This window comes from Sebastes umbrosus, chromosome 7, assembly GCF_015220745.1.
Source record: "Sebastes umbrosus isolate fSebUmb1 chromosome 7, fSebUmb1.pri, whole genome shotgun sequence".
NCBI classification, from domain to species: domain Eukaryota; kingdom Metazoa; phylum Chordata; class Actinopteri; order Perciformes; family Sebastidae; genus Sebastes; species Sebastes umbrosus.
Window position 1 is genome coordinate 5,204,482 of NC_051275.1, and position 22,352 is coordinate 5,226,833.

The following is a 22,352-nucleotide window of genomic DNA, read 5'->3' on the forward strand; positions in this document are numbered from 1 at the left end:
TCTCAGGATCCTTACCATTGGTCAGTGGCCCAAGCTCAGCTCAATCTCCATTGGCCACTCTAACATTCGTACCTAGGTGTGAAAATCACACAGAACAAAACCAGAGGAATTTCTTTGTTCCTCCTCTTTCGTCTTCACCTCCTTACCCAAGCTGACCAGCTGCTGGAGGTGAGCCACAGCTCTCTTCCTGCTCTCCAGACCGGAAGCAGCTCTGCTCTCTGATTCTATGTTCTGTTAGGAAACAGCCATAGCAACAAAAGGAACCAAAGGCGGAAGACGCGAGCGCCCGCCTTCTCACAGTTAGCACCAAGCTAACCAAACTAACAGCAAAGACGACCTCTTTGACTTGGAACCACAACTTCAACACATGGAATTACAAACCCTGTTCTTCCATGGGGTAACGTACTGGGCCTTAGCATTAGCAATCGCACATGGCTGAGCAAGACAGTTAAACTTTGATTTCTAGAATGTACCTGTATTAATATGTTTAATGTTATTCATTGAGTTTGATGGTGGTGATTTATCTGTATTTGATTTTTGGGTAACTGGCTTCGCCATATCTGATGTGTTTAGTTTATGCTTCACATAGACAAGGTCTTGCATGCAAACTAACCATCTTTTCTAACCCACTGCATTATCTGACACACATTAAGATCACATACAGAAACTGTGAATTAGTTAAACATAAACATACAGCTTCAGATAATCTTAACCCCACATCACTCCCCCACCCCCTCTGTCCTTCTTCTCAGAAGAACAAAGAGGTCACGTGATGACATGCTGGCGGCCATCTTTGATTCCGCCATCTTTGTAGTTTTACAGTGCTCGCCATTTTGTTTGTAGGCCATTCAGACATTTTGAAACAAGACGCCATCTTGTTACGCTACTCATCGTCTCGACAGCCCCAGTCGAGACGATGAGGAGCGTCCCAAACTCACCAGTGCAGATGAAGCTATCACTATGTGCTTCCACTGTGGTGGCAGGTTTGGGAAGCTCCACAAATCAAGACAGTCAAGAAAAAGACACAGGCAGACCTTTATCATTGTTTATAGGCACTATTGTATATTATTATTTTTACTACAGTTGTTTACTGTGCAGTACATTCCTACAAAATAGGTTGGTGTTGAATTCATTAAAAATGGACTAAATGTAACATCCAGTGTTCTGTGAGATCCTCTACCCTCAGTGATGCTGCGTTAACATGAAGCTTCTTAAATACTGAATCCACTGCAGGTGTCACAATGTTTTTATTGGCTAAAATACTTTCAGATTTGTAAACATTTTGACACAGATGATATAAAACTCCATCAGATTTTTTTCAAATTGAGTCCTAAAAATCCACAAATTCAGATTTCTCTCGCATTAATTTGGACAAAGTAACCAGAGGAATCTGGCCAAATCAAGTCTAATTTTAGATAAAGTATTAAAATGACCTCAAGGCAATGAAGCCTACAGTTTGGGAGGGTTTGTTGACTTGTGCTTAATGTTTTTTTTATATATACTATATATATACTGTATATATACAGCGGGTAAAATAAGTATTGAACATGTCACCATTTTTCTCAGTAAATATATTTCCAAAGGTGCTATTGACATGAAACTTTCACCAGATGTTGGTAACCCAAATAATCCATACATACAAAGAAACCAAAACAAATAAGTTCAGAAATTAAGTTATGTGTAATAATGTGAAATGACACAGGGAAAAAGTATTGAACACATGAAGAAAGGGAGGTGCAAAAAAGGCATGGAAAGCCAAGACAAAAGCTGAAATCTATCAGTAATAAGAAAGCAATCCGGCCCCTTGCCAGTGCAAATTAATATCAGCTGGTTCAGTCCCAACTGATGGCCTATAACAAGGTGTCACACAAGAAACATCTCATGAAGAGTAAAAGCAAAGAGCTCTCTCAAGACCTTCGCAACCTTATTGTTGCAAAACATACTGATGACATTGGTTACAGATGCATTTCTAAACTTCTGAATGTTCCAGTGAGCACTGTTGGGGCCATAATCCGGAAGTGGAAAGAACATCATTTTACCATAAACTGGCCACAAACGGGTGCTCCTCGCAAGATTTCTGACAGAGGAGTGAAAATAATTATCAGAAGAGTTGTCCAAGAGCCAAGGACCACTTGTGGAGGGCTTCAGAAAGACCTGGAATTAGCAGGCGTCCCCTCCCGAGATCAGCGATCTGCGGCCGTTTGATTCTGCAGCAAAGTGCCGCCAAAATAAAAGTTGGGAAAAGTTTAACACCCAGCCAATCAGTAAACTGATCCTGTGACTCCTGTGACATGTTGACCTAATTAACAAAGAATTTCTCCGCACTTGAAACACATGAATAACCCTCCCGGCCGCAGAAACATGTAATTATTGCGGCAAGCCGCACTTCCCCCGCTGCCTGTTGTAAATTTAGCGTAATGAATCTAACCGCTAACTTCTTTAATAATGTTGTAAGCCTGCTGTGTTGGAAGCACACAACTCTGGAGGTGTCAGCCAAGTGAGAGGCAGGGGACCAGCTTTATATGTAAATATAAATACAAATATACAATATATTATTACTGTACTATAATGTGGGAGTTGTGTGTGTATGTGTGTGCTTTTTTTTTTAGATATGTTCCCTGCACCTTTCGTCACATCGCTTCCAAATTCATCATTAAAACTTGGAGGTCTGCCCTTTGCATAGAATATTTTTAATCGGTGGGGCCAGAGGGTCAAGGGGGATCAGGGGAGGCTGGGGTGGGGAAAGCTATGGAGAGGGCTAGGGGCAAAAGTCTCAGGGGTCACGGGAGGGTCAAGGAAAAAGGTTGCAGCACCCAAAAGGTGCTTCTAGTTGTTGTGGCTGCATTTTTAGATAGAGGAAAAGTGCAACTAGAGCCCTGTTATGAGCCACAGCCCCCTCCCACTGCCCCAACCAACACCCCCAGTCCTACACCCAGGCCCTAAGGCCTCCAAGATCCCAACAGACAACTGTTTTCTTTTCCAAATAAGTCTGGCAAATATGGGCTTTTGCTTATAGTTGTGGGATTGTCAGATTGCTTGCATTTCCTGCTCTGTTGGACTAATGAGGGCGCCAAGAACCAGATGTCAGCAATTAAGCTAGTTAATAAAATGTTATAACTGATGGAATGATTCCTAAATCTATTCAAATAAGACCAACGTTTTTATTCTAATATTTAGTAAAATACTGTGGGCATAACCAGACTACATGGAACACACACAGTAAAAAATACTGTCAGAAAAAGAGAGAGACACGTCTTATGGCCGGGAAGACCCTCATCTATCTCCCACATCTACCCTTTCCACTCCACCATGATTTTGTTTATGAATAAAAGCATCCGCTATTGTGGCAGCACTTGACCTTTTTAGACAAGGAGGCCTTGTGTAGAAAGTTCAAATGTGACCCTGGAGTTTTCCTATTGTCATTCAATAACAAAAAGACCCACCTCCTTATCCGATAGACAGGATGTTGATTTGCAGGGCTAGAACAGAGGATGTCTATGACGTACATGCACACACACACACACACACACACAACACAATTCAGGTCTGTCACACACACATGTATGTGAGACAATAGCCAAACTGGTTTACAGTCCCTGCTCACACACAGTATGTTTATGTAATTCTACCCAATGTGTAAGTTTCTGTGTGTACGCCATCAGTGTACTAGTACAGCGTGCACCAATACGTAGGTACAAGGGAACAAGATGTGAAGTTACAGGGTAGGGGGTATAGGGAGGATAAGGTATTGTTTAACTACTGGGAACCTATAATTCCTCCCAAACAGCAGATTGCTGCTCAGTAATAAATTGTTCCCCACCCCTCAGCCCATTCTCTAATAAACCTACCTTTATCAATCTAGGCTCTGAAGACCCAGACACACCAAGCCGATATACAAGCCGTTGTAATGATACGTACATGAAACAAAGTGGCGTTTTCCGAACATGTTCACGCCACTCTCACTCACCACTTAGCTTCATTCCAGATGGCCAAGTCATTGTGAAAATATCCTTGTATTGGAATGATCAGATGAAGAAGATGAAGATGAACATGAGAAGAGCCTTCTGTGTGTACCATCTTGACGGTACTCGTTGGCTTGATTTCCTCACTTCTGTTTCTCTTCTCGTGCACTGATTCGCTTAAGCTGAACAGCCAGATTTCTCTCACCGACTGGCTCCGTCGCCGATCTACCTATCCATCCAATTCAGGTATTTCCAATGCCTTCTTCAGTTGTCTCTGTGGCACACATCCAACAATAATCAATCCACTCCTTTTCATATCAACTAAATTGACATCGGCAAGTTTGTCCTTCACCCAACTCGCAACATGTTGTATGTCCGAAAGATCTCCACATCCAGCCTACTACACCCAATATTAGGTTTTATCATCTATTCACACGTAGGTCACCGAAAGAAGGTATAAAAGAACATGACAGGGACCTCTAACGACTGTAGTAATTATGACAGGAGCAGAAGCAGAAGTCGGGCGCTGTGGTAGACAGCGTGAAACTCCATATGAGGCGGAGGTCGTGGGAAATGGGACGCAGAATAGCATCCTGTTAGCATCCTATGTGAAACCAACAATGTATAGTTGCCTTTGTGTTCACAAGCCTTAAGGTTCACTTTTGAAACATAGTTATTTCAAGCCAAAACACAATGTTTTTCCCTAAACTTAACTAAGTGGTTTTGTTGCCTAAACCTAAAGAAGTTGTATTTTTGTTGCCTTTTTGTGTTCAAAACTTAACGTTTAATGCAGTTTTACAACGTTATAAGTTTTGGTCTCACTTTTAGGCATAGTAGGCCCCTAATGACCCACTTACGGTGCTTATACGACTGATAACGCCTATTTAATGGCCTGATAACAGTCAAATCGTGTGCCAGATTTGTCCTTGCGCCCAAGTAGTTTCATTCCACCGGTGTATTTCTCTTTTGTTCTCACTCTCTTCACTGTAACTTGACATTTATTCGCTTTTTTTTCTTTTTTTCTGCCTGATTTCTTCCCGCTGCCTCTTTTAAACTCATCTACCTCTGTCATGCTCTCTCACGTCGAGTGAGATTCTTTCCATAATGTCAGACATATAAAACAACAATCAGATAGAATTAGGTATTTTTCGACCTGGACCATGGCACATTCAGTCTCTGTCACATTCTCGCTCCGTCAGGGAAAATCTCACGCCAAATCATGCCACCACTGACACCAGCTTATCCTCAACGTAGTGTCCCTGGCGTGGGCGGCGAATTTACGGCCGGGCCATAAGATCCACGAGCAGCGTGTGTGCGTTGCAGAACCTCTTGCTTTTTATTTCTGCGCCCATGTTGACACAGCCTGTGTGGCGCGGCGCGGCTGCGTGTCAGCTGCATCTTTCCCAGAGATTCAAGGTTTCGCATATTTGTTCTGCGTGCCCACGAGGTTCACTGCAACAATAGACAGTGAAAATGTTCTTTTGACCGTATATTGACATCATACCAGAAACATTAGGATACTACAGTTTCAGAGTCTATATCTGTAGAATATGTCACAGTCATGAAAAAAGTAAATATTTATTTTCTCAACAATTCCTGTTTCTATTTCAAAATAAATGCCCTCTAGCATTTTTTTTCTGTGGACAGAAGCCCTTCATTTGTTAACACAAGTCATTTATTCTGAAATATTTGCAGGACAGTGGGCTTTAAATTGTGGATTATTACAAATGAGCATCCGCCTCTTAACCTTTTTCTGTCTAAAATAAATAAAAAAATGACATTTATAATTAAATGAAATGGCCATTATGAAAGGCAAACTCTATGTAGCCTAGAAAGAAACAGCTGGCAATGCTGCTGGCGCATGAGAGACGCAGCAGTTCAGCGACGTTGCCTCCACTTGCTCAAGCGTCCTGTGTGCTCCTGCCGTTAGAGGAAAGGAAGCGAGATAGGAATCGAGGATGTACAAACTGGGAATTGAGAAAGGCCCTTCGATATCATGTGTAGAGCTTAAGACCTGATTTCCTCCTCATACTTCTCCAGTGCCTGCTGAGTGCATCAGTGGGAGCAGCTATATGCGGCAGAAAGACTTGAATCACTCATGTGTTGAGGTGAAGTGCTCTCCAGCAAAGGAGCGCTCTGGCTTTGTCTGACGTCTCAACTCAACTTTTTAGGAAACTATTCATCCTTTACCAGCCGAAATGGAAGATTACAGACATCGGATTCCAACACGAACACCTGCATGAGAAAGGTAGGCTAAATGTCTTCTTACATTATGAATTTAATGCTTAATATTTTGTAACATTCAAAATGGGTAGTTTGACTTATGTTTGCAATAGGCTACAGTATAGAATAACTTATGTGGTAATAGAGATAACACGGTTGGTTACCAACACTGAGGATAGTAACTACCATCAGATAGGCTACTATTTTAAGATAAGATAAGATAATATAAGATAAGATGAACCTTTATTAATCCCAGGAGAATAATTCAGACGTCAAAGCAGCAACAGCAGCAAACAGAATGAAACACAGGAGAGGTACAGGTATACAAATATAATAAAAACAATAAATAGATGTTATAAAAGACACAGATTGAATGGGTGAACACAGTATGTCCTTTAAACTAAGTATGTCATACAGTGTGTTTAAGGAGTATCACTGTTTGCGCTCACATGACCTAGATAATTTAATGTCTTATAACACATGTGTACATGCTGTAAACATGTCCAACACCTGGTGAAAAAAAAATGTGTTTTATATATATATATATATATATATATATATATATATATATATTTATTAATTAATAAATCATTTTAGAAACACTGAGGTCATAAGTCCCCCAATGCAGCCATCTATACTCTATCTGCATTTCTTGCATTTTTCACACTTAATATATTCAGGTAATTGGTCTAAGTTTTGAAACCCTTCTTCAGGCGGACATGATTGAAATTCTAGTGGGAAATGTGAAAGTTGTTGGGTGGAGTCAGGTAAAATGAGCCACTTTTTGGTAAATGATTTATAAGACCATCAAAGAAGCTATAAGCATGAGATCTAATGATATTTTCATGAATTAGCATTGGTCTCTTAAATATGTATTTGTTAAAAAAATGTGAAAAAGTATAATTGTTTTGGAATTATGAGAGTTGAAGAAGCTATGTTGCTTCTTGTGGTGGCGTTGGTTCAAAAAAACATCTAATGTGGTGCACATTTAAACACAGGATCCAGGGAGCCATTCCAGCAATTTATTGTAGTCAAGATGATCAAGTTGGATGGCAGTTGGTGGATGATTTTTTCTATTCAAAGAAACATTAACAGAGGATATTACATATCTCATAAATATAATACAAATTAAAAATAATAAATGAGCTCATTTTCACTTACATCGTTCACGCATCAACAATCTGGAATTTGGCTTTTCTCCTTGACATATTAAACTCAGGTATCTAACATAACACAAAACGATCTGTTAATGTTCAAACAATATATTCCATTTCAACCAAATCAATTAAAAAAGGTGCAAAATCTCTTCATCACTCTTCTTTGTTCTTCCTGGGGTTGTTTGGAAGGAAAAGGGAGGGTTCAGACCTGAAGGGGCGAGTTATATAATCTAAGGGGACTGGTCTAATCAGGAATGGCATTCTATACCATGCTTGCAGGTGGGGTGGAGACTTGTGATTTAACAAGAGTTATGGAAGTATCAACAGAAACTCTTGAGCTAGGACACAATGTTCAGGTATAATGGGCCAGCTGTTCAGATAAAACTGGCCAACATAAAAAGAGGGCCACAAAGTAATTTCTGCTGAAATCATCTTAATTTTAACAGTAAATTAACACTAACTTTGGTCTGTGTTGTGCCATAGTAACAACACCATAAATACATTTCATGCAATAAAAAGTTGAACAAATATTTCATTGAGTAATGCATTTAAAAAATAACTGATCATGTTGTATGGGTGTATTTGTGTATGTTTTGTGTGTGTGTGTGTGTGTGTGTGTGTGTCTTCCAGTTTGTGAACCTATCATTTCAATCAGGGAAGACTCGTATGAATTGAATGATGATTTATTACAAAGTGCACAAATTATGAATAGCACATTCTTTGGCGATTTAGACCCGATGTGAAATAATAAAGGGGAAGTGAAGCTGTAGTAGGATGTAGAAATATTCCCCCCGGGTCTAGACACTGGTGGTGGTGGTAAAGACTGATGCAGATCCGATGAATGAAGTGGAGCAGGATTACTCTGATGTGATGAATCTGGAGGTGATGGGGTGGTGGAGGGTCGCGTCCGTTTGCTGAATGCTGACACTGAAACCGCATAGAGGAGAAATGTTTTTTTAAACTTTTGACAGCAGCATGTGATTGGTTGAGGGAGATATGGCAAGCTCTGATTGGTCGCTGAAAAGAGAGACGCCCATAATCAGCTGACATATTAATAGCCCATGAGAGAGAGAGACCCAGAATGAATGAGAATGAATGAGCTTGCACCCCTAGTCTTCCTGTCTGAATTTACGCATAAGCTTCATTTAAACCTGTGGGACTTACATCTCTCTGAAAGATGTTGCCCGTAGTGATATAATTAGTGCTCAGCTTTACTCTCTATAGTCTCTTTTGGTTTTGGTTTTACTTCTCATTCCCTGTGCAGTCTCAGCACTCTTATCAACATCTTTTCCAGCAACAGCACGTCTAGCACGTCTGGCACGTCTAGCCTACTACCCTCCACCCACCATAGGACATGTCTCACAATTTGCTGATAATCTTTGGTACTCCACTCACTCCAAATCAATTCCACTGGCTGCAAAAAAACTCCAAACATGCATCACAATAGAGACCAGGGCCCTCCCTGAAATGAGGCAACTTAAACTCTGTCAGTTACCATGGTGGAAAACATAACCTGCTCATCTCGTCCTTCTCATAACCAGACAAGCTGCTTTATTTAATCATTCATTCAGTCTGTATCAAAGTGCTTTGCCTTCCGGCTCAGCTCTCTTTTCGTCACAACGGTGCGGTTATTATTTAATGACTTAACCACTTGAAAGCCAAGCACATCGTGTACACGACTCCCCATATTGTAATTACGAGCTCACGGGTTTCATTTGAAGGCACCAATTCTCCCAGAAGCAGTGACTGGTCCCTCTTCATAACTGTGTAGAGGTGGCAGATCACATTCATATGAGTCATGAAACAGTCATGTGGTTTAATTTGGTAGGTGGTTTAAGGTAATGCTGGTTTGTTCTGTCCATAGCTTTAATACTGTGTGATGAAAGGAACACTGCGGTCCTTACAGGCCATGAGCAAGACTTCTACTCTGACTCTTTTAACATAGTTTTGTTTGTTGCCTTATTCTTTTCTCTATTCAGGGAGTCTTGATACCTGGCAGCTTCATGTGACGGTTCCACCACTGAGGGGTGTCTGAGCAGCTGGAGCGGAAACTGAACCTCTGAGGGAAAAGATAAGAATATCTCACTTTTGCTTAGATCAGGGAGGAGTAGCTTATCTGAGCCGGAAAAAAGCAGAACTGAGGCAATATGTTTGTGATGGGCCATAATCAGCTCCCGCCTCAACTAAAGAAGATGAGACGGTTGGTATACATGAGTACTGTCATCACCGTCCTCTCTCTCACCCTGCTGCTGTGGACATACAGGTGGGTGAAATCATTAGCCTGATCTGCTTCAATATGACAATGTTTCACTCAACCAACTCCAACTGTGGCATTATATGTGACTCTGATATGAGTCCATATTGGAATTACTTTTTGTCCCTATAAAAACTGTTGATAGCACAGGTGGAGAAGTAAACGTCAGTGTCACTTAAAAGTGCAGCAGGTTTCAGCAACAGAACCCATATCTCATGTTTCACTTTATCAAGCTTCTCTTTGTGTATTTGTTTGTATGTGTGTTAGAGTTGAATGTTTTTCCCATGATTTTAAATATACTTTGCAGGAATATATCACTCTTTTCAAATGATTTCTCACTACGAATGACATTTGATTTTAAACACAGGACTGGTGTTTATTATAATTGTCTGATGTTATTAATTAATATTCATTAGAATATGTAATCTTCGTCAGACCAGTTTTAAAACAGTGGAATGGTCTGGACACAATGTCCAGCTTTACAGTGCTGCCCTGAGGTTGATGCAATGGCAGGGGAGGAAAATATGTCATATGCACCCATTTCAGTGTTTTGTTAGAGGGATCTTTTTGATGCTCCACCTGTTGAATGCTGCTCTGCACTCTGATTTAGGGATGGAGACCTGAATGTCTTAAGTTACTTGATTAACAACCTTTATGGATTTTATTTTTGGCATTATAAGTAGGCTAAATGGAAAAAAAATGTAGCAGCTGAAAGTTTGATCCAGTTATCAGATGTCTTGTTTCTACTTGCTTTTGGTATTTGTTTCACCACTTGGGATTTTTCCTGGGAAAAAGGAGTAGAATTTTTTTACGAGGTTTTCTTGTAAATACTGGGATCTCACTTTCTGATATTTAATAATGTGCCTTATCTCTGGAATATTATTGCCAAGAAGCAACACATTTCTTTTATTTGCTGTCCAGTTGGCATTGCTAGGGAGGTGTCCTGTGTTTCTCACACCTTAAAATCCAAAACTCACTATTGATGCATTCCCGGGAGTGCATCCTATTGTTTTCCTGATAGTCAGAGGTGCCAGATTCATTTCAGAAGTGGAGGGCCAAAAAGTGTGTCTGACTTAGGCAAACTTACGGGACACTTTTTAGACTAAAGACCAGTGAATTGGGGACAGATTGTGCATTTGGAGATAAAAGCTGTGTCAAAAATGTTGGAAAAAGTTGAATTTTACGTCAGTGGTTAAGGTTAGGATTAGGTTAAGGTTAGGATTTGGTTAGGGTTAGTCAAGTAGTGGTTATGGTTAGAGAAGTTTCCAGGAAATTACCTAAGTAAACGTGTGTGCCTGCGTGCGTGCGTACGTGTGTCTTTGTGGCCTTTCTGTTTGTCCTTGTGTTTGATTGACTCTCCAACAAGTAATGTGAACCGTCACTAATTCTGCATGAGTACACTGTGTTCATTGTCTTTTTCAAGCTTACATTTTTGACTGAGTGGTAGTAGGCTCATTGGTGTCATTGGCTACGTGTTTGTTTCCTCAGCTTACTTCCCCATCTGATATGAAACATAAAATGAGGTTAGCTCAAAGGTCATACTGTTGGCTCTACATTGAGCTACAATTTATGTATAAAACATTTGTTGTGTCTTTTGCAAAATTAATTTTTTGTAATGCTCAATATTTGCACTACATTTTGGTGGGAACCAATTATGTCACATTACTTGCCCTCAGTGGACAGGAGTCATAATTTCTACGGCCACTAGAGGTCTTCGTCACTTGAGTGTAAACATACTGTATGTTGTTTTTAGGCATTTGCCTCGTCTTTTTCTAGGGAGGACAGCTTTTGTTTCTAAAAATAGAGAAAAACTACAGTACCAGAACAATACCTCCTCTCTTACCTCTTGAATTCTTTGAACTTCAGTTTAAAATGTATTGTCAAAAAAAAAAAGTGATGTGTCTTTGACGTGGTTATATGACCTCACCAAAATCATTTGCTGTGGATCCGCAGGCCCGACAGGACCTTCCAGTACTACAGAGCAGCCACTGAGCCTCAGATCCCGGTGCAGTTAACAGTTGCAGGACAAATAGGTAAACTAGCCGTTACTGAATGCTGCTCAATGTTTTTAGGAAATGTAAAGCTGACATCTGACATCTGTCCTGAAGAAAACTTTCCTCTTCCTGTTCTCCTCAGCTGCTGTTTACTATCTAACCTCCTATTTCCTGTTCCTGAACTTCTCCCTCATGACCTTTCTTGATTCACTGTAATGTTATGCATTGTCTTTCACTGTTTACATTTTTGATGTGGGAAATTACATTTATTGTGTAATTTTCCTTTTTTATATAGGCCTACATAGTTAATGAGCATAATTGAAGGGAGCCTGAGATTCAAGGATCAACCACTGCTTTAAAAAAAGGGGGGAGTCCAAGGCACTCTTCTGGCAAAAAATAAAAAGCCTTTATTCAATTGGCTATTTCATGATGAAATGCTGAAAACAATGCTGGTACATGTAAGATTGGGTAAAAACCCAAGTAGTGGCACAAACAGCCTTCATCAGGGCGTAACCCTCAGCACACACCTTTCCCTTTTGTGAGTACACAGACAATTGATGATAGCAAACACCTGAGCAAGAGGCCAATAAACTCTCAGGTGACAAGTGCAAAATGTGATCACTAAATGGCTCTACAAGATGTCAAGAAAGCAGAGAAAATAATGAAAATAAAATAAGAAAACATAAATATACAGATAACAAGACAGAAAAAAGTAAATAAGTAATAATATATAACCATTTATGGCAGCAGTACCAGACCACATGCATAACAGCCACTACAAAAACGGACTAAAATCAATTTCTTCGTTTAGTCCTGGATATGTTGTGGCCTTCATTTGGTGTATGTAAAAAGTTTCTCTCTGCAGTAATAATTTTAGTCGATCACCACCCCGAATGTTCTTTTTGATGGTTTCTAGGCCTTCAACCATAAGGCTGCCTGGATTGCTATTATGCACTTCATAAAAGTGCTTAGCCATAGGGTAATTCAAATTAGCTTTTCGAATTGCATACTTATGCTCAGAGACTCTATCTTTCAATCGTCTCTTTGTCCGGCCTATGTAAAAACAACCACAGGTACAGGATAAACGGTACACAACAAAAGTAGTGTTACAGTAGCCTGCATGACCCCTTTCAATCGGGTTTTCGTAAATTGCACTCAACTGAAACAACTCTTATTAAAGTCACTAACGATATTATGATGCCTGCAGATGATGGGAAATGCTCATTTTTGGTGTTACTTGACCTCAGCTCTGCCTTTGATACCGTCGATCATGGTATTTTATTAAATAGGCTAAACCAGCTGGTGGGTATTTCTGGGTCTGCCTTGGACTGGTTCTCATCCTATCTTGCTGATAGGAGCTTTTCGGTCTCAGTGGGTCAATTCATGTCAGACACAGCCCCTCTGTCATGCGGTGTCCCACAGGGTTCTCTTCTGGGTCCTACGTTGTTTTCATTATATATGCTGCCTCTTGGACAGATTATTAGCAAATATAGTGGCATCTCTTATCATTTCTATGCTGATGACATTCAACTGTACTGCTCTTTTAAACCTGAGGAGAGAAACCAACTCTCCATTTTAATTGAATGTTTGGAGGCCATCAAGATCTGGATGGCTGACAACTACCTTCAGCTTAATACCAAAAAAAACAAAGCCCTTATAATTGCTCCTGAAAACCAAATTCCGGTTATTTAACAGTATATAGGGTCTTTAAGTGCTTGTATTCAACATAAGCTCCGGAATTTAGGTGTCATATTTGACCAATCCCTTTCGCTTGACAATCATGTCAGCCAGCTTATTCGGTCTTGCTTCTTCCAACTGAGGAACATAGCTAAATTAAGTCCTGTGGTGACCAAGGCTGAGATGGAGATGATTATTCATGCTTTTATTTCTTCTTGTTTAGATTATTGTAATGCCCTTTTTACCTGTCTAAATCAAACTTCTTTGAACCGCCTTCAAACCGTCCAAAATGCAGATGCTCGGCTTTTAACTAGACACAACAGGAGATCCCATATCACCCCTATTTTATACTATAACCACTATAACACCCGAGATAACCGTGCCTTTCAAGCTGTCGCACCCAACTTATGGAATGCCATCCCCCCATCGCTGCGATCCCTAGAGTCCTGTGACATTTTTATGAAGCAGCTGAAAACGTATTTATTTAGACACAGTTTTTCCTCTGAATAATCAACTCCACTTTATTTATTGCTTTTATTGGCCTTTTCTTGACTGTATTTGTTACCTGTTTATGTGTCTTTGTTCTCATTTGCTTGTTTTGTTGTGTTTTTAGCTTTACAGCCCTGTGCTTGTCATCGCTACTTTTAATATTGACTGATGTATTTTTTATTATTGTAAAGCACTTTGTGATTTTGTATCTGTGAAAGGTGCTATACAAATAAACTTAATACTTACTTAATTACTACAGTTATTGAATGTTTTGATGTCATACACCTTATGAGTCTTAAGGTCACTGAATTGTTTACACTCCTTTATATTGGCACTGCTTTGTTGTAATTAATGTGCATATGATAATAAAGAACAAAACCTGCGCACCAAAAAACAGGCGTGTCCATGAGATCAGAGCACACGGAACAGTATCCGCGAGCGGAGAAGCATCCTCGCGAGGGAGCGTTTCTGTTCAGCGTGCACAAATTTCTTCCTGTGAGCATGGGGCTGTAACAAGCGCAAGCTCGACCCTCCTACGCGCTCGCAACTACTCGCTCGCTTGTCAAGTTGACTTTTGAGACTTTGGAGGTGGGGATGGAATAGAAAGTGGCTGTTGTCTGTCTCCACTCCTTTGATTGTACTGCCATGTCAGCATACTGGCCACACAGTGCGTGAGCGTTGTTAACTGTTCCGTGAGTTAACAACGCTCATGTTCATTCTCAGTAGTTGCAAACGGATACATTCCGTTTACCATTCACCAAAAACATGAGCACATTCAATGAATGCGCTCTTTCAGCGAGTTCATGCACAACACTGGTTAGAAGTGTGTTTTGTTGCACCTCTAACCACACCCAACAGTGATGTCATGGGTTTCTGGAGTACACTTGTACATCACTGAAGCAAGATGAGAGGTTAAGCTACTGTAGGTCAGTATACTTGTCACTTTTCAATTTATATATCTGCCAAATTGTAAAATGTTTATAATGTGTGAAAGAATCACTGACAACATTTTTTCTGCTCTTTTGCAAGAGCTCACAAAATCTCTGCAAGATGAAAACTTTTTAATTTAGGGTCCCGATAACAGCTACAGTAGCTTGAAAAATAGTGATATGGGGCACTTCATTATAATGAATTTACTGTTTGTCAGACCACAAATGAGACAAGAATTGTATAGCTAGCGCACCCTGCGGTCCCTCCGCCTCACTCCCCGCCACTAGGAGACTACTAGGACTAGCAGAGCGGTCGGCAACTAACTAAAGGTCCATCTCCGGAGCTGCCGTCCACTCTCCTAGCTCATTATTGTGTCATTTGTCTTGCATTTTTCACTCATGCAGTTCCTCGGAGACAAAAGTTGCCTTTCGTGGCGGTCAACGGGACAAAGACACTGCTGGTGGCAGCTTATCAGGAGCACCGCACAGGGAAACAGGAGGTCAGTGGAGAGAGCAGAGCACCAACTTAAGTTTTAAGTTGACATGATCCCCATGACGTTGTACATCCTTATTCTTGTCTTCTGGTGTCAGGTTCGTCTTATTGCAGTGGTGCTGAGGAGCGAGACAGTTGCCTATCGCTGCCTCCTCCGATGTCAGGAGCAACTGCGCTTCTCTGAAGGTTTCAGCAGCATCCACACGGATCACTTTGGCTTTGCGTATGGGACAGCAGACATCATGTGTCCTCTCCCCTCAGGCTGTGAGACCCCATCTCATATCGCTGTGACCTCTGCTGCAGCCGACTTTGAAGGTACTGAAGCGTTCTGCCAGATATCTATGGTGCCCAGAAAAGGGATCCTGTTGACTTTGGTGATCCTCTGACTTTTCTTTTAGGGCGCCACCGCCAGCAGGTCCAAGTTTTCAGTTATATTTTGAAACATCTCAACATCTTTAGTAACATAGTTTTGCAGGAAATATCTCAACTGTTGGATGGATTGCCGTACAATTTGGTAAAGATATCTATGTCCCCCTCAGGAAGATTTGTAATAAGTTCAAAACTTTATTTTTACAATACTTTGGTTTATGACTGGGTATTGGTACTCGCTACCTTTAAGGTATAGACCGAAACAACCCAGTACCAAGTAGAATCGAAACTTCTCCATTTAAACGATACCTGCAATTGATCCTTTTTGTGCCCAGATCTAGAAAAAGATGACTGTTTTGCTCACATCACCACGAGCGTTCTTCGATTTTATTGCGGTGTTTGATTGTTTATTGCTAATTAACAAATGTCAGCACTAGGGCTGTCAATCGATTAAAATATTAAATCCGATTAATCACATGATTGTCCATAGTCGATCATGATTAATCACAAATGAATCACACATTTATCTGTTCAAAATGTACCTTAAAAGGAGATGAGGAGTATGTATATGTTTATTATTGGAAATCAATTAACACAAAACAAATATTGTCCAGAAACCCTCACAGGTACTGCATTTAGCATAAAAACATGTGCTCAAATCATAACATGGCAAACTGCAGCCTTACAGGCAACAACAGCTGTCAGTGTGTGTTCTACAGACATGAACAGATATTTGGTATCTTCCCTGGTGAGGACTTTATTCAGGCCTTTTTCAAACTATAGTTCTTTTCTGTGGACACCTAGATACACCTGACAAAACGTTTTTGGAGGTGAAGAACCAGAAGGCACAGAGTGACTCCTTTCCTTACAACTTCACCGTCTGCTTCTCCGCCATGTATGATTTCACCAACGTGCTGCAGGTAACATTACATAACACAGATTTTACAGTTATTTTCAAACTTTTCTTTATCAAGACCCAAATTGGAAATAAAAGTAAAGTATCCTGACCAGGACAGGCAGACATGAGAAATGCAGAAGAACAAAATCGGACAGGCTAAAAGAATCTTGGCTATTATTTTCATGCCTCGCACCTTTCCACCATAGTCCCGATTATATTTCATTAATGCTGCTTACTACTACTTTTTGACTGTTTTGTATTTTAGTGCCTGAAGTGTGTCAATCAAATACCTGTGCTGTATTGTAGCTGGTCCAGAGTTTGGAAATGCTGCAGTTATTGGGGGTGAACAGAGTTGTCATCTATAAGACCAGCAGCAGCCCTGAAACACAGCGCATACTGGACTACTACACATACAAAGGTGGAGTATTTTTGCTATGTGTGTGATTGTGTTGTCTCTCCTCACAGCACGAGCAGCAGCAGGGGTGTTTTATCCGTCCATCCGTTTTCCGAACCTTCCCTTCCAGCGTCATTGTGTGAACATGCCCTTTTCCCTGCATTGACGTCCTTCCTTCAGCTCCCCAGGAGGAGGATAAAAAGCTGTTCCAATGTTCAATCCTCTGCTTTCCAGGTGATTCTTAAATAGCTGGAACTCTTCCCTGATCAGACTTTTTTTTACAATAGCGATAACTTTTTTTCCAGTCTAAAGACATCCCAATATCAACATAACCATGTAAGATCAGCACATTATCCAATATCCAGAAATCTCCTGCCCTTAAACTGGATTTATGTGTCTACAAAAACAGCTACAGGAAATACGGAGAATGAACTGTACACAGGACACAGAGGCACATGATTTTTTTTCAGATTACCTGTCTCATGAACTATTGTCAGGATATAGTGAACATTTTATAAAAATAACTTTTTTTAATCATATTTGCTCCAAATCTACGCATTACAACTTTAAGGATACAAAAGTCAAGTAACGCTTAGTGAGGGTGTCCCCAACTAAGAATTTAAACAGTTGAATCTGATTGGTCAAGTCTTGCCTATTGTCGACTGATCGTAGAATCATGTTTGTTTGTTTTTTACTCCTTCATCACCTTTTGCTTAAGCTTTATGTATCCGTTGAACAAAAGTAAAAACAACTCAATTATTGTCTGAGATACTTTACTATCGCGTAGCTGTTGTTTCAGAATAATGGATAGTGCTGTATGAGAAAATGAGCCTACTTCTGACTTGATTTATTTCCTCAGTAAACATTGTAAACATGAGTTTATGGTCTCAATCGCTAGTCTTCTTCAATAAAGTATGATGTTCATTTAGTAAATTATGGTCCCATTTAGAGTCAAATAGGCGATAAAGCAGGGTACGCTTTAGGTCGTGGCTACCTTGTGATTGTCAGGTTGCTACCACGGCTTTGTGCGGTCTGGGAGTTCTCCGTGTTCTCATCTTACAACTTTAACCCTTTCACAGTGTGTTTTCAGTTCATGAAAGTTAATTATAACCTTTTTGGTCGCCTAAAAATGTCTTATTCAGTGTTCGGTTGTACTTAGCTCCATCCTCTCGTGTCAGTTCTGGTTGCAAAGAACCAAGATGACGACTGCCAAAAACCAAGATGGCAACGGCCAAAATGCCCAACTGGAGGCTTCAAAACGGCAGTCCACAAACCAATGGGTGACATCACGGTGACTGACACCATAGTCTATGCCCCCAGCTGATTTTAGAGAATCGTTCATAAATCTATCTAGCACTCTAATACTTCTCCGTTCTTATGTGAGTGCTCTGATAAATAAATGTATTCTTTGATTTTTAAACATTAGCCCTGTTGTTATTAAGCCTTTCTGAGGCTATCGCCAAAATGCTGCTCTGATGGTCCCGCAAATTTGGATAATGCAACTTCATCAACCATGGTGATTTATTAATGCACACTGAGGAGATTGATTGAAAGCACAAGAATTATTTTCAGTTTTTTATTAACAGTATTATTAATAGGCTGATATTTATACCAAAATATGATATACATCATGATTTATTGGGAGAAACTCAGCAATTCTTTGTGAAATCAGACCTTCAGCACCCCCATATAGCGAGAATGGAATGATCCTTTTCATGTCCCTGCAATGCTTCCTCTGTGAGATTGGCAGTCAAATGAGGCTCCCTAAATCGAATCGTTGAACAGTCGACGATTCTGCGCCACCCCTAGTAATCTCCCAGAATGTAACAAAAATGCTAAACTAAAACGTCTCAGTTGCTAACACATGTTTTCTAATGTCTCCTTCTCAGGTTTAGTAGAGGTGATTCCTTGGTCTATGTCCAGATTTCTGAACGTATCTCGAAATTGGCTGCCCTCTCTCGGTGAAGGTGACCTCCACTACTTTGGCCAGATTCCTGCTCTCAATGACTGTATTTACAGATACATGTACCAATCCAGATATGTGGCCCTGCATGATATTGATGAGCTCATACTGCCCCAGTCAATCAACAGGTAGCACTTTGTTTAAGAAAATATGAAATAAGGCAAATGTCTTTTGATAAATCAACCTTAACTAACAACTAATTTTGTGTTTTTTACAAAGTATTTATTACCCAGTTATACACATATACATTTCATTCATAGGTGTGCTTAAAATTGATTTTACTACTTCTTGAAACACAGTATATCTTTTATGTGATCAGAATTATTTATGTTAATACAGCAGTTATTGATGCTTCATAGGAGGAGTTATACATGTTTACAAATGCAACACTTAAAACATATCTATATGTGCTTCCAACTTCATTATAGTGGGCTGCTGTGTGTTATAAAGTATTTGTTGTTTATATACTGCTAAATGGTGTATTTTTTTCATCATTCTATTACCAGTTGGTCAGAGCTGTTGCCTCTGCTGGAAAGGAATTATGGCGCTGACGGGTGTTACAAGTTTGTGAATAATGTGTTCCCCAACACTGTTGCGCTGCCACCACCCACCTCCCAAACCCTGCCCCCACAGAGCTGCTGCCCCGGCTGGCAGAATGTGTCTGGGGTGAACATCCTGGCTCACCTGTACCACGAACCCATCACTGGAAATCCTTCTTACAGCAACTACAAAATCATTGTCAACCCCCGAGCTGTGTTCTCTGCAACCGTCCACGGACTGCTGAGCTCACAGAATGACTGCTACTGGGTTGAAATGGATATAGCACGACTGTACCACACAAGGTAGACTGACCTTTACTGAGTCAATAAAACAAACATATGTATCAAACAGACCCACCCATCTGGAGTCACAGTTTCCATGTCATTGTAGCAAGTGTTTCCAAGGTGTGCCTCTCTCCTTACTACTGCATTTAAATGTATTTCACTGGATTCACTCTCACAGTCTGACACGGTCAGTTCAAAACCTAGTGCCAATAGGATTTACACAACCATACCAGTATTACCAGTATTCTACATCGCATAGACGCATACCCAAAATATTCAGAGAGCTGCACCCCATCAGTTTGTTATATAGACCAACTACTAAATTGGATTCTGTGGTGCTCGTGTTTAGCTCAGTTTGTATATAACTGTTTCTGCTTTCTGTCTGTGCAGCGGTCCGAAAACCATGCTGACTCCAGACCAGCTGATTTATGATGGACGACTGCTGAGCTACAGTGCCCACCTCATACCAAATGTCAATACTGTGTTCAGAGAGAGTGGACTTCTACCAGAGGACACCATACAGTAGCTCTAGTGCGTGTGTGTGTGCGTGTGTGTGCGTTCCTTGTGACAAACTATCCTTGTGACATTTTGTCTGGTGCTCACCTTTTCAAAGGTTGATTTTCTGGTTCAGGATCCCCTCTACGACGTTTTAAAACTTTGAATACTGATTTGCACCTTCAGCTGGTGAATGTGAAAACAAACTGCACACGCATTATTCTGCACAGTGAAGCTCAAACAACCACGTGAAGGAACAATAAGTAACCCACATTTTTGATTGGAGGGGGAATTTAAGATTAGATTAAGGTTTAGTTTCAAGTTCAGCCTTTCAGCCTGAATTCAGCTCAGGTTTTATTCCCATTAGTAATAATAAATTGTACTCGTCACCAAGTTAATTGATGAGATGTGGGAACACAGTGATATTGATATAGAAATAATTCAAATGGGGTAAGAAACAAGCTGCCAGATGATTAGAAAAAAAACCCAGGTTAGTATTTGGAAGAGAAATCAAAGATGAACAGTAAACTGTCATATGTAAACATCCACCACTTACTGTAGCTGTGCACAGTTTTCCTGTGCAATGAGGCGTTATTACTGACATTTCAAGTGTGGCCTCAAAATACAATGGTTTAGGTGTTTTGCTTAAACTGACCGCTTGTTTTCAACCTGTCTGATCATCTGGCTGCGATTTGACTTTGTTTAACAATGTTCGAAATACGTGACATCATCTCCCCACTGTAGCACAAATGAGCGAAATTAACTTAAAAAATTGCACCGACTTATCAAAAGTACATGAATTAAATATAAATGACAATCTATTGCACTAGTCTGAGAAACAAGTGTGAGGAACATGAAGAAATTGTTTACAAAGAAGCAGAATGAAATAAAAAAAGGAATTTTAAACTGTTGCTGCATTTTTATACACTGAGTGAACTGTTGTTGTTTAAATTATTGTGCAATGTGTCAGATCATACTGTAAATAATCAATAAAACTTTTGTGATGGAAGCCAATACAATTAAAATAGTATTTTTTTATAAATTATTTTTCATTTTGCAGACATTAAACTTAATTAAATGTTTTATTCATGAATGAGATCCTTGTCATTTAAACACACGTGAATTTTTTTGTTAGGGCCGAATGTTTAGAGGAAATATGACAACCAGACAACACTTTCAGTATGTTGTCCACATAAGTCAACACATGAGGTGTTCATTTAGGGTCACCTGCTGGTGTAGACACTATAGGCACGTGCTGGGAGCATCAGGGTGCTCAAGGGATGCATGATGACTGACAAAGAGAGTATTATACAGAACTAGAAAATGCATTTCCTGCTGAAAATGTGTGGGAATGCTGACAGCTGAAATTTATTGCAAAGCATTGCTGAAAATGCAGAAATGTGAGATGACTTGCCTAAAAATGTTAAAGCTCAAATGCATTGCACTGCACTGCTGAAAACCCTAGAAGATGAAATGTACAACTGGCAGAGTTGGAAGCTGAACTGCATTAGCTAAAGAAGCTAAAAGCTGAAATACATTGCTAGAAAAGCTGGAAGCTAAACTGTAATACTGTCAAAAGTGGTAAATTTGAATTTTCCTGAATAGGCGAAAAGACATTGTAAGAGCTGACTATTTTGATAGTTGAACGGTTTCTGTAGCTAAAAGTATGCAGGACTAGTTAAAGGCCAACAAACGTACAGAAGAAATAGTTGAAGAAGTTGAAGAAGTTGAATAAACCTCAGAAGAACAATACTGGGAATGCTTACAACTCCTGATGAGCTATCATGATCAAGGCAAATTATTTTTGTGCCTCCTTGCTGTGCATGCATCCTCAATTGGTGTTCACAGATACTTATAACATTAAAACTAACATTGCTACTTCTACATTTGTATGCTTAAAGGGTGTGGAGTTGGAGTCTAACTGTGACATACATAATCATTCCATCAAAATGTCTCTTAATTTGTGTCCAATTGCTTCAGTTTGTTCAGTTGGATTTATTTTGAAAGTATTGGCCGGAAGTTATCATGTCTACCTTGACATGTTTTTACTTGATGTAGTTCCTCAATGTGACCACTAAAGGGCAGTAAACACAACTCTATATGAATCATGCCAATATTCAGCCCCACACATTATATCTGTATTATTCCCACTGTTGTAGTCTTTAACTTATGTTTTTACATTTTATACTTCTACTCCACTACCTTTTGGAGGCAAATATTATACATTTTAC

General features: G+C 40.0%; 1 protein-coding gene across 2 annotated transcripts; it reads left to right on the plus strand.

Moving 5' to 3' along the window:
* Positions 1-5,983: 5,983 nt before the first annotated feature.
* si:zfos-464b6.2 lies at positions 5,984-20,867 on the plus strand. 2 transcript variants are annotated; one of them, XM_037776440.1, is made up of 10 exons: positions 5,984-6,210; positions 9,322-9,605; positions 11,550-11,629; positions 15,091-15,185; positions 15,277-15,493; positions 16,352-16,467; positions 16,752-16,863; positions 18,729-18,930; positions 19,309-19,644; positions 20,017-20,867. In XM_037776440.1, exons 2-10 carry the CDS (start codon positions 9,490-9,492, stop codon positions 20,150-20,152), a joined length of 1,410 nt encoding a protein of 469 aa, XP_037632368.1. In that variant the 5' UTR covers positions 5,984-6,210; positions 9,322-9,489; the 3' UTR covers positions 20,153-20,867. The 2 variants fall into 2 exon arrangements, with proteins under 2 accessions (XP_037632368.1, XP_037632369.1); XM_037776441.1 differs by having other exon boundaries at positions 9,326-9,605.
* Positions 20,868-22,352: the final 1,485 nt, after the last annotated feature.

Bases quoted from the DNA above. Each gene is read 5' to 3' on its own strand.
- si:zfos-464b6.2 (XM_037776440.1), top strand. From the start codon at position 9,490: ATGTTTGTGATGGGCCATAATCAGCTCCCGCCTCAACTAAAGAAGATG. The intron at 15,494-16,351 runs GTACTGAAGCGT...GTGGACACCTAG, and splicing joins TGCTGCAGCCGACTTTGAAG to ATACACCTGACAAAACGTTT. The intron at 16,864-18,728 runs GTGGAGTATTTT...TCTCCTTCTCAG, and splicing joins GGACTACTACACATACAAAG to GTTTAGTAGAGGTGATTCCT.